Source organism: Sinohyriopsis cumingii, chromosome 7 (genome assembly GCF_028554795.1).
Source record: "Sinohyriopsis cumingii isolate HCF-2022 chromosome 7, ASM2855479v2, whole genome shotgun sequence".
Classification (NCBI taxonomy): domain Eukaryota; kingdom Metazoa; phylum Mollusca; class Bivalvia; order Unionida; family Unionidae; genus Sinohyriopsis; species Sinohyriopsis cumingii.
This window is the reverse complement of record NC_142967.1, coordinates 134,836,328-134,852,544: the sequence shown is the minus strand read 5'-3', so window position 1 is coordinate 134,852,544 and position 16,217 is coordinate 134,836,328. Positions and strand designations below refer to the sequence as shown.

At 33.1% G+C, this 16,217-nt stretch overlaps 1 protein-coding gene across 4 annotated transcripts in view; it reads left to right on the top strand.

Moving 5' to 3' along the window:
* Positions 1-16,217, top strand: part of LOC149796181 (uncharacterized) — a 92,191-nt gene that overhangs the window by 34,869 nt on the left and 41,105 nt on the right. For all 4 annotated transcript variants that reach the window (XR_016422499.1, XR_016422500.1, XM_089966127.1 and 1 more), the window contains 3 exons: positions 5,933-6,020; positions 11,488-11,591; positions 15,493-15,764. Coding sequence is in view for 2 of the 4 variants with exons in the window: in XM_089966127.1 (XP_089822253.1) it covers positions 5,933-6,020; positions 11,488-11,591; positions 15,493-15,764 (464 nt within the window). In the remaining 2 variants the exon portion in view is untranslated. The remainder of the gene's footprint in view (positions 1-5,932; positions 6,021-11,487; positions 11,592-15,492; positions 15,765-16,217) is intronic.

Below are 16,217 nucleotides of genomic sequence, written 5' to 3'. Positions count from 1 at the left end.
GCATCGCTTTCTATTGATAGAGTCCATCTGGAGTTGCAAAAGCCAACATTTCTTTTGCTCTACCCATAAGTGGAATCTGCCAGAATCCTTTTAACAGGTCAAACATGGTGACATATTTTGCATTTCTAATCCTGTCAATAGTCATCAATTCTTTGTATTGGAAATGAATCTGTTTTGGTGACACTGTTCACTTTTATGTAGTCTGTGCACAGATGGAAAGAATTATCTGGTTTCAGCACAAGAATACACGGCGAACACTAGTTACTTATGCTTGGTTCAGTAAAGTCATTCTCCAACAATTATTCAATTTCCTTCTTCAATCATTCCAGCTTAAGAGGATTCATCCTGTAAGGGGTCTTGTTTTAAAGGTTTTGAATCTACAATTTCGACATCATGGTAGATTTTGTTTGTTTCAGTTTGAACATCTGGGAACAAGTGCTCAGATTAATATTATTAACTGCTTTAACTCATTCTTCTCCTCTGGCTGTACATGTGAAAATTTATTGCTCAGATTTTGTAATATTTGAGAATTTTTAAGATTTGTTGAATCATCATTTTATGGGACAGGAACAACTAAATTTATTGAATAATTTACAAAGCTATCTCAATCATCATACTCCTACAATATACTTATAAATCTGGTGGTTTTTTTCCTGTTTCCGCCTCCCAGGAGTGTTGATTTAATTTAAATCACCTTCTTTTTAACTTTATAAGGACCGTAATATCTAACTTGAAGAGGATTTTGAAGCATTGGCAGGAGGGACAGAACTTTATCATCAGGCTGAAAAATTATCACCATTATATTTTTGAGGTTTGAGTGAGTGGTCAGAAGATTTCTTTAGCCATTTCACAATCAAGGACATAATATAGGAGAGTAATGTCAGAATCCTCTATTAAAAGACATTTTTCTTTTAACAATTCCAGTGGTCCATGGACAATACAGTGGTCCCCCTCTTGAACGGTCCCCCTGCCCAGCGGCCACCTGCTCCTTACGGCCAGAATCCGCTGGCACCGACGAGTTTGTGTTCAAAAGTACCCCTCGCGAAAGGCCACCCGGCTAACGCGACCAGCGGCCAGCATATTAGTGCAATAATATAAAATTTACCCCTCACAAGCGGCCGCATTTTATTTGAATCCAATTAGTCTTACTGCTGTGTAATCATAAGATGTCCGGTTTAGTCACTCTGATAATTGTTAAGATTACAATTGTTGAACAGTAGTAACAGCTGAGAAGTGGCAGTATCGATGTACAATACCCAAGTCAGCAGGAAAATGGTTTGATAGCCTTTATGGCTTCCCTTAGTAAGATGATGAGCTTGTTCACTTTGATAATTAGTGGCTATTACTACTGACAATAATTGTCAAAATTATGAATCCTAATGCCGCAAGGTCAAATCTGCGTGATGTTAATGGTACATATCGAAGCCGTTTTGGCTTCTCTCACTTAGTGTAAAGAAATGTATAAAAACAATAGGGTACCAGACTGCGACTAACGAATCACGTGACAAGATCACTTCCTTTAAAAACACACGGCAATTTGTTTAGATGCATGCAAAATTGTTTTATCAGTATTGTAGTTGGCAACATGAATAACTTACTGCACAAAGATCAACATGTCATCAAGGAAAAGAAAAATTCTCAGTTTAGAAGAGAAAGTGAAATTGACTCACCTGACTGAAAGGGAGGGGGTCGAGGATCCTTGCAGAAAACTGATGTCGGAAAGACTCAGATGAACAATATTGTGAAAGATAATGAAACAATTCTGCAGAAGTGGGAAGGTGAAATGGATGGAGAAAGGAAGATTGTTTGAGCCAGGAGATGTTTGTATCCTGATTTGAATGACAAGAAAAAGCAACAGTTTTGTCAGTTGAATTGGGATATGACGACTTTACCGCAGGTAACGGATGGTTGCACAGATTTCAAGTGTGACACAATATTAAGTGTTCTGTCCTTAGTGGAGAATCAGCTGATGTTAATAATGAAGTTGTCGAAGTTGTCAAAGATTGGAACAAAAACCTAAATGATATATGCAGGGGATATGACAGCAAGGATATTTTTAATTGTGACGAGGCTGGTTTGTGTTTTAGACTGTTACCATGACAGAAGATGTGATCTGTAACATAATTATAAAGACAGTTTTAAAACTATATCTATGGTTATTCATAGCATTCTTTTGAAAATGATGACACAGTTTGTTTTACATTTATTTCACAACATGCATGTGATTTTTTAATGAAAATATTAAATGTTTTAGAATTAAATGTATTTGTGATTTTCTTCATATGTATTTACTATTCGCATTTGTCATCCCCCTCTAGAAAGGCCACCCTCATTATAGGGCCACGTCCCTGCTGCATTAGGGGTGGCCTTATAAGAGGGGGACTACTGTATGTCCAAAAGGTAGTGCAAAAGAACTAAAACTGGCCAGTTTATAAATAAAACAAGATCTGCAATATTTGGAAGCATCACTTTTAATATTAAGCAAATAAAGACCTTATAAGTCTTGATGACTTCTGAATGACCAGCCAAATTGGTTTCATGGGCTATACTTAGAATTTCCTTTCTGTATGACTTAGGCACCACTACGGAGTCAACTTCACTAATAGTCCTCTGAAACAAACAGTAGATCTCAAGATCTGTTTCCTGTTCTATGACAAGTGATTGTCGTTTGACACCCTGATTAGACATAAGAGAATGAGTGGTTAAAAGAGGATCACAATGATCAATACCTTTTGATTGATCATTAACAGACATAAAAGTGACCTCATCAAATGCCTGACCAGTACATGTGTCAGCCAAAGGAATAGTTTCCTGATCAACTTCATTCTCATTAGCTCTTTTTGCTATAGCTCTAGTAACTGCACAAGCGGGGTACAAATCAGGAATTCATTTAAGATCAACCTTGTGATCTACACAAGGCTCCTCAGTTACAAGTGGATTAACCACAACCTTATCTCCAGCAAAGTCGTTGCCTAGCAATAAATGAACACCTTCAATGGGTAAAAACAAGCCCAGTGCCGACAGTCACTGGCCCTGAAACTGAGTCTGATGTTAAATTAACATTATAGATAGGAATTTAAATAAAACTACTCTACTCCTTGGACAAGAACACTTTCAAAAGGAGGAGACATTGCAGACAAAGGCAAAGTACCCGACAATACAAGACTCTGAGAAGCTCCTGTGCTCCTTAATATTTTAATTGGGATAGGATTGTTTGAATCACCTATAAGTGATACAGAACCCATCAACATGAATGGCTCATAATTCTCCATAATAGAATCAGACTGAGATTGGGGTTTGTTCGACCCTACAAATGTATTATTTCCAATACATGACCATGACCTTGGCCTATGGTAAGCAAGAGCACTTGGAACTGCTGTCTTTATTCTGCTGCTAATTTCTAACTTAAAGCAATCAGAATCAGTGTGCCTCATTTTCTTGCAATAAGTGCACGTAGGAAGAGAAAAGGATTTCTGATCAGTCTTATCAAATGTTGGATTCTGATTAGTTGTACCAGATTTAAATTTTTAAGTACTCGATTCAGACTGATTTGGTTTCCTATTTACCATTTGCTGAGAGTAAGACTTATTGACAAATGAAAGTTTGTGAACAAATGAATACTCCGTAGCTGCATGAGCAACGTTTTGTATCATATCTTTCTTGTGTTCATCAAGGTAAATTTTAACATCACTATGGATGCAGTTCTTGAACTCTTCAACTAATATGAGTTGTTTAAGGTTGTCATAAAATTTTTCAATCGTTTTAGATGCACACCACTGATCAAATAATTGTTCTTTTTCCCTGGCAAACTCTACTTGGGTTTGGCTATTTTATGTTTTAAACTTCTGAAACCTCTGTTGGTATGCCTCAGATATCAACTCGTACAACTCATAAGCCTTCAAAATACATTCCTTGACCAGATCATATTCAATACTTGCTTCTACCGATAGTGAAGTATATACATCACTAGCTTTGCCAATAAGTACGCTCTGTAATAACAAAGTTCAGTGCTCTCTTGACGATTTTGAATTCTCTGCTATTTTTTCGAAAAGAAAAAAATATTGGTCTGCATCTTTTTCTTACCAATCTAATATTTTTTGTAACATCAAAAGCTGAACTTTCATGAGTGTAGTGTCATATCTATATCTTTTAATTTTACCTGCATTTCCATCACCTTCTCTTCTTTTTGATATTGCAGTTTCATTCTTCTTTTTTTATCTGCTGCTCTTCCTTTTCCCTATATTCCTTATGAATTTGCAATTTCATTTGCATTTCTCTTTCTTCATTTTGTATTGGCATTTTCATCTCTCTTTTTCTTGCATTTCCATTTTCAATTCTATTTCTTTTTCTTCTTTTTGAATTTGCATTTGTTTTATTTTCTCTTTTTGCAGTTGCTGCTCAAAAGTTTTTTTTAACTCCATTTCATTCTTATATTTTAATTTAAATTCCATAACCTGCAAATTAGAGCCAGATTTGGACTTACCAATCAAACTCAAAGCACTTTTATAAAAAAATATTCTTTTCTACCAAATATTGAACCAAGGTGTCTTTTATTTCTTGTTTTAATAGAGATGGCTTTGCCTCTGAAAGATCCTATTGTCTGGCAATTTGAAGTAATTTGTCCTTTTTCAAGGACTCGAGCTGTTTTTGTCTAGGATGTAAAATAAAGTTCTCCACTTTAGTTGACATTATGAAAGCTTGTTGGTTTCATTATGTAAAATCAAAAAGATTATGGACTTAGAAAATTCCAAAGTAAAATGAATTTAATTTTTTTTTAATTTCAATTTCTTTGAAATTTGTATCTTGGATGAGCCCCCAATTTTCTGTGATGACTCTATGGTCACAAACTTAAGTAACAGAAAAGAAGCACAACCAACAAACAGTTTAATTATCAAAGTGATAAATGAGAAAGGTGAGAGGAACTTACGGTATAATGAAGTGAATCCAAATTTGTCCTTACAAAAGTCTTTGAAAGTCCTAAATGAATGAAAAGTCCCATATAAATATTTTCAATACCGGAAATGTACTGGTCCTCCAAGAACTGTGATGTCAAGATAGCACTGTCCAGAATTTTTTAAAATAATTTATAACAGTTCCAGAATAATAATATTGTTTTATCTGGGGCAACAGTGGTGCAGGAAATCAAGAAAGATTACTGAATATTCTATAAGAACAGCTTGAGTTATTTCTTGATACTGATTTAGATACACCCTCAACAAATCTTTTTAAAACCTTAAAGTAGCTTCTATTTCAGCAAAGAACTCAGTTTCAAAAGGGTTTGCTGGTCTATAAATCCTTACATGGCTCCTGATTATCTTAAATGTAACTTTAAATTTGTTAAAATTGTACATATGTATGAACTAAGATCAATCTCAAACACAAGTTATATTCACCTAAACCAAATTCAGAGTTTTGTAAGAAGAGTTTTGCTTTTTTTTAGCCAAACTATGGAATTCCTAATAACCTTACATAAAGTCATCTGACTGATGGCAAGCTTTCAGAAACTTCTTAGCAACATCTGCAGAAACAGTCATTTGTATGATTTTCTTTAATTCAGTACTAATACTTTTTACAACATTGTTATCATGTACTCACCTACAATGTTTTACACATGTTCGCTATTTCTGTTAGTATAAGTCCTGTATGGACACATCCTTAAAGCCTTGTGCATATTTTTTCGTACCATTAGATCAATTGACTAGTTTTTGAAAGCATTTTTTGTCTAAACTTCATCTTGTAAAACTTTTGCATTATTCAGTGTGTGTATTTGTGCATATGCCATTGTATAAGGCTTCATGGGGGATTGATCAGTTGACCAAATGAACTTCTTTTAATAAAGTCATTATTTTATGTTCTTTTAACTTTTGGTTGTTTCTATGGATGCATGATCAGTCCTGATTTGCAATGTTTGATGTTCTTTTGTATATTTCAGATGAAGCAAAGCTTTAACATTTTGAAAGATCAGGTAATGGAAAATACAAATGCAGCTGGGTCAAGTATTGGATCATCCATGAACAAAAGTAATTTGAACTCCATATTTGTAGTTATGAAAGAATTTCAAACAGCTTATGAGTGATGCACATAAAATGACAAGCTTTCTTACCGATGTCATCTTGTTCAACAGATGTGATACATTCTCCTTACATTGCCCTTAAATTTGCAGAGAAAGCACTGCCATAACACTGATTACCAGTCATGATTATTCTTATAATAGTTACATTGCTTATAATGGGTTGGTTAATACTCAACATTAATTGAGATTAGGTAACACTGAAAGGTCAGACCAATCTGAACATTTGTATTTCTAAAGTTGCAAGATACATGTAGCATAAAAAAGTTACCAGTACAAACATGATGAAGAGTGAACAGTAGATAAATCACCATGAATGGTAACAAATAAAATTCTCCTTGTGACAACCCCCAAAGAAGACCACTGCAATAACAACCATGCAGATCTGGTCATTTCCTTTTTTTTAACAGAACAATCCTATACTCCAACATATGCATGAATGTATGTGGTTTACCAGCACATCAGCACACTCCTCACTGTATAGTGCCAAGCAAATTTAGATAACCCAGAAAGGGATTGTCTGCCATATCCATGTAAGAACTACTTTCGTTTTCAGCCTTGTTATTTGGTGTGCCATATATCAACTTTGCATTCTTCTCTGGAAACATAATCGGACCATAGTAAATATGGTGTGCATATTGTAGAATATCCAAATATAATACAGCAAGTCTTATTTGCAGAGCGAAATATGATGAGAATCTCACATTATCAGTAGTGTTGGTCTAAGTATGGTTAGTGTAAACATACCCATTTATGTCACCTTATATAGGCTTAATAACTTTATCTTCAGCCAAACTTCCTGAAAAATATAACTGTATTTAGGTAGTTTATTTTTTCTCATGTCATATTTTTGTATTTGACAACGGTGTTAATTGCTCCATTGCAAGATATAGAATCACTCAACCATATTGAGGCTATGACATCATAACTAATTTTAAACAAGAAAGAAACATTTATAAACCAGTCATGACAGCTTTCCTGCCTTTCCTGTGCTAAAATGCTTGGTAATGCTGCAGATGAATGTACAACTCAATGGCCTTAAACTAAGTAACAGAAAAGAGCGAAAACCAGCAAGTTTAGTAAAATTAAACAAATAATTTTTCTCCCTTGAATACAAAGTGAACATTTAAAAAGTACTTATTGTATTTTGAATTAAATCCCAAATAGTCCTGAAAGTTCTATCACAAGTCCAAAGTACATATATAGAGTATTCCGCATAACTCCCAGAGGTGTTCCAAATGAATTTCAATTTTCATTGTGCTGATGTGCCAGTAGCCTTGAATGTATTAAGGTGTCAACAATCTTCACAATGATATAATGCAAAATGTCCTTGAATAAATTTACAATAATCACAAAGTAATTATTTGGTTTGAAATTATTAAAAAGCACTTTTTAATTTAAAAAAAAATAATTGAAATAAATAAAATCCTTTAAGATATTAAATTAAATGACCACTACTGATGTTAAAATATGGAATGTGTAATTTTGAAGAAGACAACATTTATATAAAAAGTTAAGACACAATAACAGAGCCAGAATGAGCATCATTTCCCATCAAATTTGTCAACAACTTCTAGAATATTCCTAATTTCTACATGTGTTTGTGTGTGTGTGTTTGACTTTGATTTTTAACGTGGCTTTAACAGTTTTTCAGTCATATCGCTACGATGTCAGCAATGTGGCAGTTTATAGTGATGTCTAGCACTGGGGTATCATGCCACAGACACGTAGCTTGATGTCCCACCCAGTCACATTATCCTGACACCAGGCCGACCAGTTCTAACACTAATCTCCTAATGCAGAGTGCCAAGCGAGGCAGCTGTTAGTACCATTTTTGTAAGTCTTTGGTAGGACTCAGCAAGGGATCAAACCTACAACCTCATGCATCTGAGGCGGATGCTCTAACCACTAGGCCACCAGAGTGGTCTTAATTTCTGTGAAAACAAAAATGAAATTGAACTCAACGTCAGCAAGCATGTTTACCTTCAGGTAATAATGATCTTAAATTATGATAAAAAATCATAAACAAATGCATTAGCTATGTAATATATTGTTTACAACATAAAGAGACATTAGGTAGGTAGGCCCCATTCCTACCATCAATTATGGACAAAGTTCAGTTACACAACACAAATTAAACATTCATAGCATATAATCATGTACCAAATCCAACACAGGATACAAACTGAATATACATAACACAAAGCAGTTTTGTTACAATAAACTCATTAATCTATATGAAGAAGTCACTCTGTCTCCAATGAATATGTTCTGGCACATGTATCTGACAGTACTAGCACTTATTACCCACCAATTACCAACTTCCCACGTTTCAAAACAGCTAAATCTGCACTTTATAACTTCTTTAATAAGATTCAAACTTTTATTGCCCTAGCTATTATTTATATTTTAGAAAAGCAATAATATAGATATTAGTAAGGGGCATAATTAGGCACAAGCAATCCTGTTTTTATATATGTGTATGTATGTAATTTTATATATATATATATATATATATATATATATATATATATATATATATATATATATATATATATATATATATATATATGACAGGAAGAAAGATCAACATCTGTATTATCAGTTTTCATATATAATTTGATGGAGAATTTTTGTAATGTTGAGTGATGTTTGGTAATAGTGTCAAGACCTTAACAGAGTATATCATTTGTCAGTATGGGTATGTGTTTATAGTGCACTGTAAGGACTTTGATAAAGTATATTAATAGCCATTATAGTAACCATGCCTGAATCTTTTTAGAGACAGATTTTCTTAAAAACAAAAATCTGTAATGAAGCATATTTTGCATAAATTTTTCTCTGTTAGAATGAACATTTGGTAGGATTTTAATTATCAGTTAGATTTTGATTACATTTGTAACACTTCAGAACATGATCCAAATATAGATAAAAATTTTGTAAAATAGTTAAGACTTTAGTACATGGAAAGATGTTAAATATGATAATCAAAATTATGAGTTGGATAACTTGTGGGCTTAAGGGAATTTTTCAGATTAATGTCAAACTGACATTGAACAGGAGATTAAAATCCCTAAACAAAAAACTTGTCACCATGGTACAAACACCGTGAATTTGTGTCCAGCATAATTTTAAAGAATTTTAAGTGAAAAAGATTTGAAGTACAGGAGGATTTCCTGGGTTTTCATTACTGCAACATATTGCTTGAATTGATAAAATTTGAAATTTTGTAATGATTATGAACATGAAAGTGGGGTGGGGATTCAAAAGTTTTAATACATGCAAATTTATTTTAAGAAAATCAAGTATTGAGGTATATAATAAATTTATTAGATGTTCAGTCTTGAAGTTTTTGTAATTAGGATTCCTTTCAGAGATTGGAAACAACTGTTTTAACAACAATTTATCTTCAATAGCTTGAAGATTTTACATTTTTGTGCAACTGAATTGAAATCTTGAAGGATTTATATATATCTCTCTCTTTAAATGTTTGAACTGGTATGCAAATAGTCTATCTTGAATTGAAGTCACTTTGATTTAAACTTGAAATTTTTCAATAACATTTCTGGCAGCAGATGTCAGATTTATTCTGATCTCAACAACATATCATTTGAAATGGTTCTTAAAAAAGCTCCTATCTTTAAATGAATATTAGTACAATGTTCCATGGGTTAATTAGATAACTGTACTATTTCCAAATGGTTCATTCAGGAAAACCTGATTTGCCAAGGCTGAACAACTTGTAGTCAGAGTTTTGATGGCTTTTAATTCTCTAATATGGTTTGAATTGTGTTTTCAGGTTTTAGCTTGTACATAAATATTATGCTTGACAATATATGACACAATGTTTGTTTTCACAAGTCATCAGACTTTTATTCATTACTAAGTGTGCCCTTTACACAGAGTGCAATATGGGCATTTTTGACTAGGTTCAATGGCAGCCATGGGATAATGATCACACAGATTTGGAATACATTTATTTCTGATACCTATGTATGGAATGTCAGTATTGTTACAAAATAGTTGGTTTAATAAGTAAAGCTATGAAAGATGAATGTTTTACTTAAGTCACAAAATTTTCTGTTTGTTACCCACCTTTGGTGCAGGGGTAAACAGTGTGAAAAAAATACTGCTACTTACATGTGCACATATTCCATCTAAGCAATTCCATCTGGTTTCTCTCTATGTAATCATGCTTTGTCACATATGTATATCTATATTGTGTGCCTATCTTTTGTCCATGATTGTAGATTGTACTGTAAGATAATTCTCATTTGTAAACAACATGTTTACATAGCTAAATTTTGTCCGTGATTGTCAGTTAGAAATATCTTGTTTATGAGCTTAGAATGTTCTAGAAACAAGCTTGTTTAAAATTTGATGGAATTTTCCATTCCATTGGAATGACTCATATCTAGGTCAAGTGGGGATTTGTATATATAGGAACTTGGTAAACAAATAAATCATTCCTATTTTAAGATCAATCTCTGGAATATGTTTGTTATGAGATTTTGTAGTTGTGTTCAGATATAAATATAGAGGAATCATTTATTTAAATATTTGTTGGAATTACTAAGTGCTCATTGACTCTGGGTTAACACATTATTTTGGAATAATTGTGAATTCATTCATACATTCTAGATTGCATCATTATGGTACCATAGGACATTCAAAACTATTGGAATTCATTTTGAGCATTCTATACTTTTCGACTTGTGATAGGAAATTTAGTATTATTTGGGATTTAAATCACAATACTCTTAGTGTTTCTTAAATTTTCACTTTGTAACTTAGACAAGTAAATTATTGTTGATTTTTACATAATTGATAGTTTTGCTTTCTTTCCGTAACTTAATGTAAAACCTAGAGTCAAAACACTAGTTTAAAATTGTCATGCTTTACAAATATAGTGAGTATGAAACATATTTGCATAGAAAGAAAAAAAACATAGTATTTTGAAATAAAAAAAAGTGTCTTGGAAAGCCAATAATGGGTTTGGTAATTCAGACTGGTCATATTATTTATCATAGTGTTTTTAGTTGTATTAAAAATTTCTGGTGTTATACATTTCCGTTTTGAAAGCTGATCTCAAAATGCATCCAATTAAGCAGTCATTACTATAAAGATCAGTACCTATATTTTTTGGTTTAGAATTCCTATATTCATGGGAGAAAAATCATATATTCCCATATTCTTTGCATCAGAATCGGCATGATAATGTTTTAAAAACATTGGTTTAGTCGATGCTCATTTGCTGAAATTCTAAACAAAATTCTCTATAAGAAAGACAAGAACTGCTCAGAAAAATAGTATGCATTCATTTTCAGGTTTTGTAGAAAAATGATGAATGATACATGTTTACTATTTTCTGTACATTGAATATGTTTTGATAATACATGTAATAGTACATGTTTCAGTGCTGGAATCGCTTGAAGCAGCTAGCAGAAAAATTTTGCAAGAGCTTCAAGTTCAAGATAAGAAAACTTCAGAAATCTCAGAGATGCAAAAGGAAATCTCCAAGGTAAAATATGCCTTTTATACTAAGCTGGAATTCAGAACTGATAGAAGCCAATTTCATGGGAAACTGAGGGGAAAAATGAGGAGTCAGTCCATCAGGCTAGTTGGATTTTTAGGCATATTGAGTAATTTTATATTTTTACGCTATTAAAAGAAGTATTACAAACCAATAATAAAATAATTAATTTTAAATTGTTTATTAGGACTCTGTACTAATGATATGGAAGAATATGAACCAGGCTAGAAATGGGTGAAGATAAAAGAGTATTAGTTTGGCTGGCCAGGATTGGTTGATGACGAAAGTAAGATTTTAGTGAAAAGAATCTTTTGAAAGCTTATCCTAGTTGTAACTATGTAAAAAAAACAGAGACATTTTATTGATAGGATTTCAGTCCCTTTACAGACTTGGGTTTGGAAGACTCCTTACTGAAATCAGCACCTGACTCTTTGATTCTGTAGATCCTGAAAATCTAGTGGCACATATAATTTTCTCTACACAGAAGCTGTCATGAATGGTATGTCTGTACTGTTAAATATAGGTTCGATCATGAGTACTCACAAATTTATAGTCATTGAATTTTAAATATCTTGGTGTCTACTTAGGTTTACTATGGGAATCTGAATTATTATTATATGTTCATTTTTTTTTCTCCGTTAACTTTACATTGTCAGAATCATTCAGTATTACCCGATACTGTACTCGCGTGCAAATACACATATTGCATTCACCTGGATAAAGGAACTACCTTCTATTGTAAACAAACAATGGATGCAGATGCCAGCACTCTTGATTTGTAAACAAATCATGTACACTCGCATAAGAGGCGCTTTACATTGTGGCTGTTTAAATTTGTTTCTGAATGAACTAAAACAGATGTTTCGTGGAGATCCACATACCAGCTGCTTTGGCACATTCCGCATTAACTTTGTTGATACAATGTTTTGGATTTAGGCTAGCTACAGTATACAACAGACGCAAGAAAGGGTCCTTACAAATAACATACAAGTGACAAGTCATATACTATCGTCTTTAGCTGGTGATAAGAATGGCAAAAAAATATACTTACAGTTTTACATCCTGAATTTTCTCAAAATGTACTTTCTTAGTTCTGCAAATCCGAATTACATGAGCCATGTCATAGGTTCTCAATCTTGATTACACATTTCGAAATTGTACTGTAATTTCGATAAGTGCAACTACATCCTCCTTACTGCACTCAAAATGAAATAAGCATTAAATTCCATAGTGTCTTTTTGATAAGTGCAGTTGAAAGACTTCATATTTTTCCCACATTTTGATTTCAAACATTCAGTGATAGAAACAGAAACACATTTGCAGATGTCAACACACTTCTCCCTCGCTTCTTCAATCCCATGCATTTCATGTGGAATTGTCACATATAAATCCAGTCCTAAATCACAAAATTTTGTAGAATCGAAAAAAATACCAAAATCTATTCATTCCAGATCAAATGGAAAAGTTGTTGCAGTGTGCATTCATTCACAATATGAATTTTAACTGGACACGCCATTTTCTTTTGAAAGTTATGTCGAGCTTGCTACTAAGTTCAAATAAATTTTGGTGGAGTTATGTGCGCAGTAATAATGTTGTTGTGTAATGACGAACATGTGCATGTGTATTTAGTTTGGAATGTGACATACATTCAGTTACTTTGGTGTAGTGTATTTTGTTAATATAATTAAGCATTAGATAGAATAAAAAAAATTTGCATATAATATAAAGGTTACTGCATTTATATGGGAAAATATGAACTTGTTTTGTCAGATGGATATACTGCACTCCCAAGGTCATGCAGTATTTCCATTCAAAAACTCGTTCATATTTTGCCATACAAATGCAGTAACATATAAATACTACAAGTCCTATATGGCCACTCATGAATCTGGGTTATATGAACTGATAAATAACTCATATTTTACCTGTGTATACAAGATGCTTGCAACTACAAGTAAAGATTCTTCTGTGTCTGTGTGATGTCTGATAGATGCTTCTTCCAGTTCCCAGCATCAACATGTAGAGGTATTTTGATGCCTGGAAGCCACCAGAGTCTAACAGAAACAAATACAGCCAAGAAAAAAAATATTTAAAAGGAATAAGACAGTTGAAATGAAAATGATAGTTGGGTTACAGGATTTACTTAGAATGTGGAAACAGGATGCATGCTAAGACCAAGACAATACTTTTGTAGTTCATTCAGCTAGAAGTGCAATTGATATCTGAGACTGTTGCACTGTGAATTTTCATGTATGCCTCTTATAATGTAGCTAAAGTTATGGAATTCATTTCACACATGATTGATTTCAACACCCTTTTCTGTCAACATACAGAGCATCATTACTTGTTTGATATATCCTGAAAAAGAGTGGTTTGTATACATGTAATCAACAATATATGTTGCCCCTGGAGTTTTGGATGATTTCATTTCTGATGCAGAACAAATTATTTGTGGGAGCAACAAGTTAAATGTAAATTAGTTTTAGAAAAACTACATGAGGCAGATGATGTTTTAAATATGTAAATTGATCTTCACTTCAAGACTGAGGTGAAAAATTCACTGAGCTACGGACACAGCCATCATTCACAATGCTGAGCTGGATAAACTATAACTCTTCAGCTGCAATCTGCTCGTGTGGATGCATTTAATCCAGTTCAAGTTCCAGCAATCCACTGCTGGAACTCATCTTTCTCTAAACTTAATTTCATGAGTTTGCTTTGTGTGCGATACCACAGACTCATCCTTCGATGCTGGATTGATAAAAGTCAACGCCTCACTCTGACTGTTCATCACCGGTTAGATGACACCCAGTTTCTAAATGACATGTATGGATCATGAAATACTTGATAGTGAGCATCACTGTCCGGGTCACTAAATAATGGCCATGTTATTCTGAATCCAATAAAGTTGACATATGATATAAATCTGATTTTGTGCTCCATGTTTTATTATATAAATATCTTACTAAGGGTTTATATGAATGTCTGCTTGAGTTAATCATATATTCATTAACTATATTTTATCTTCTTGTATGATATGTAGTAAGACCAGTTGGTTATGGACATGACCAATAGCATTTTCAGGTTCATGGTCCTATAGGTGATTTGTTGATGAACTTCTCACACTGTACCCAGCCAAGAAAATTTGGCAAGGTGTTATATGAGCATTGTGAAAGGGTGTATCTCTGAACAGTTTGCTCACCAGACAGTAATTGAAGAGCTAGGAGACAGATTTCATTCAATTTCAGCATGTTTGTTCCCTTTAGCCAAATGACAGTATCAGAACTTAATCCAGCCTCCTAAGATGAGTCTGTGGTATCCAGCATACAGCAGCTCATTAAACGAAATCTCCAGAAAGATTAATTCCAGCACTTGATTGCTGGAACTGAAACTGAATAATTAAAAGTTGTAATCTGAAGGCCATGATCTGAATTGCTAAAACAGGCTATGTTCTTACATTTAATTTCAGCAATAAACATACTGGTATGCATTTTTTTTGTAGAAACGTTTTACAGCTTCCATAGCTTCAAATCTAATATTGTTTGTTCTTATATAGTATTATTACATTATGTGCAAATATTTGTATATCAGAATGTTACCCTGAAATAAATTTCAGCACTAGATACTTTTCCCTGACACCTTTGCAGAAATAATATTTGAATAGTGAACTTGCAAAACTGAAAATGTATTATTTTTACAAGTCATTTTTTTGAAACATTCCTGTATTTATACAGTGTATTAATTTTCATGATGTTGAAATATGATGTAAAATGTATAGTTTGAAAGGATGGATACGTGATTAAGCTATTTTCTGTGTTTTAAGCTTTATTTTTTTCCACTGAGGATGAAGACGATTTTTTTAAAGTGAGAACATTTCTTTTTTTAACAGAAAGACTCTCGGGTACATGAATTGCTGACACTTCTATCTGAGCAGCAAAAGCAAGAAAATGAGAACATTATTGATTCTTTCAAGTCCTTCTTCTTAGAACAAGAAAGTTGTGTTGAACTAAAGATGAAAAAAGTACTTGCAAGTACTGCAGAGCACTGCAGACAGGCCAGTGAGCAGATGAAACTTGTGAGAAGTGCAAATGATGAGCAAACCAAACAGTTCCAAGATTTGAAATACACTATCCAGAGACAGTTTCAAGATAATGAGAAAAGGTTTGAGCATTTCAATATGAAACTTCATAACATTTGCTGCAAATATCTCATAATATCGTAGAAAACACCTTGGAGTAGATGGTTCAGCATTCTTCTTTTGTTTTAATTAATATCATCAGTTAGCACTTTCAGAATTTTAGGTTTAACTTCTAGCATATACAAGGTGAAATTTGAACAGCAACAAGACACATAGCTACAACCCCATGCTCTTTCAACTCTATCAGGGTTCACTACCACCTAAGCAAACTGATTGCAGATAATTCTGCAACAGATTCTACTTTCAAATACTGTATATACTCCAGAGTTCCTGCACGCTTGATTTTTAAGAAAGTTCTGGAATCCAACTGGAATTTGAATTCACTGAGAATATGCTGGAAACATCCTTGAAGATTACTTTTTGTCATAAAATGTCCTGGAATTTGATATTAGAATGCTAAACTAAACATTTTGTTT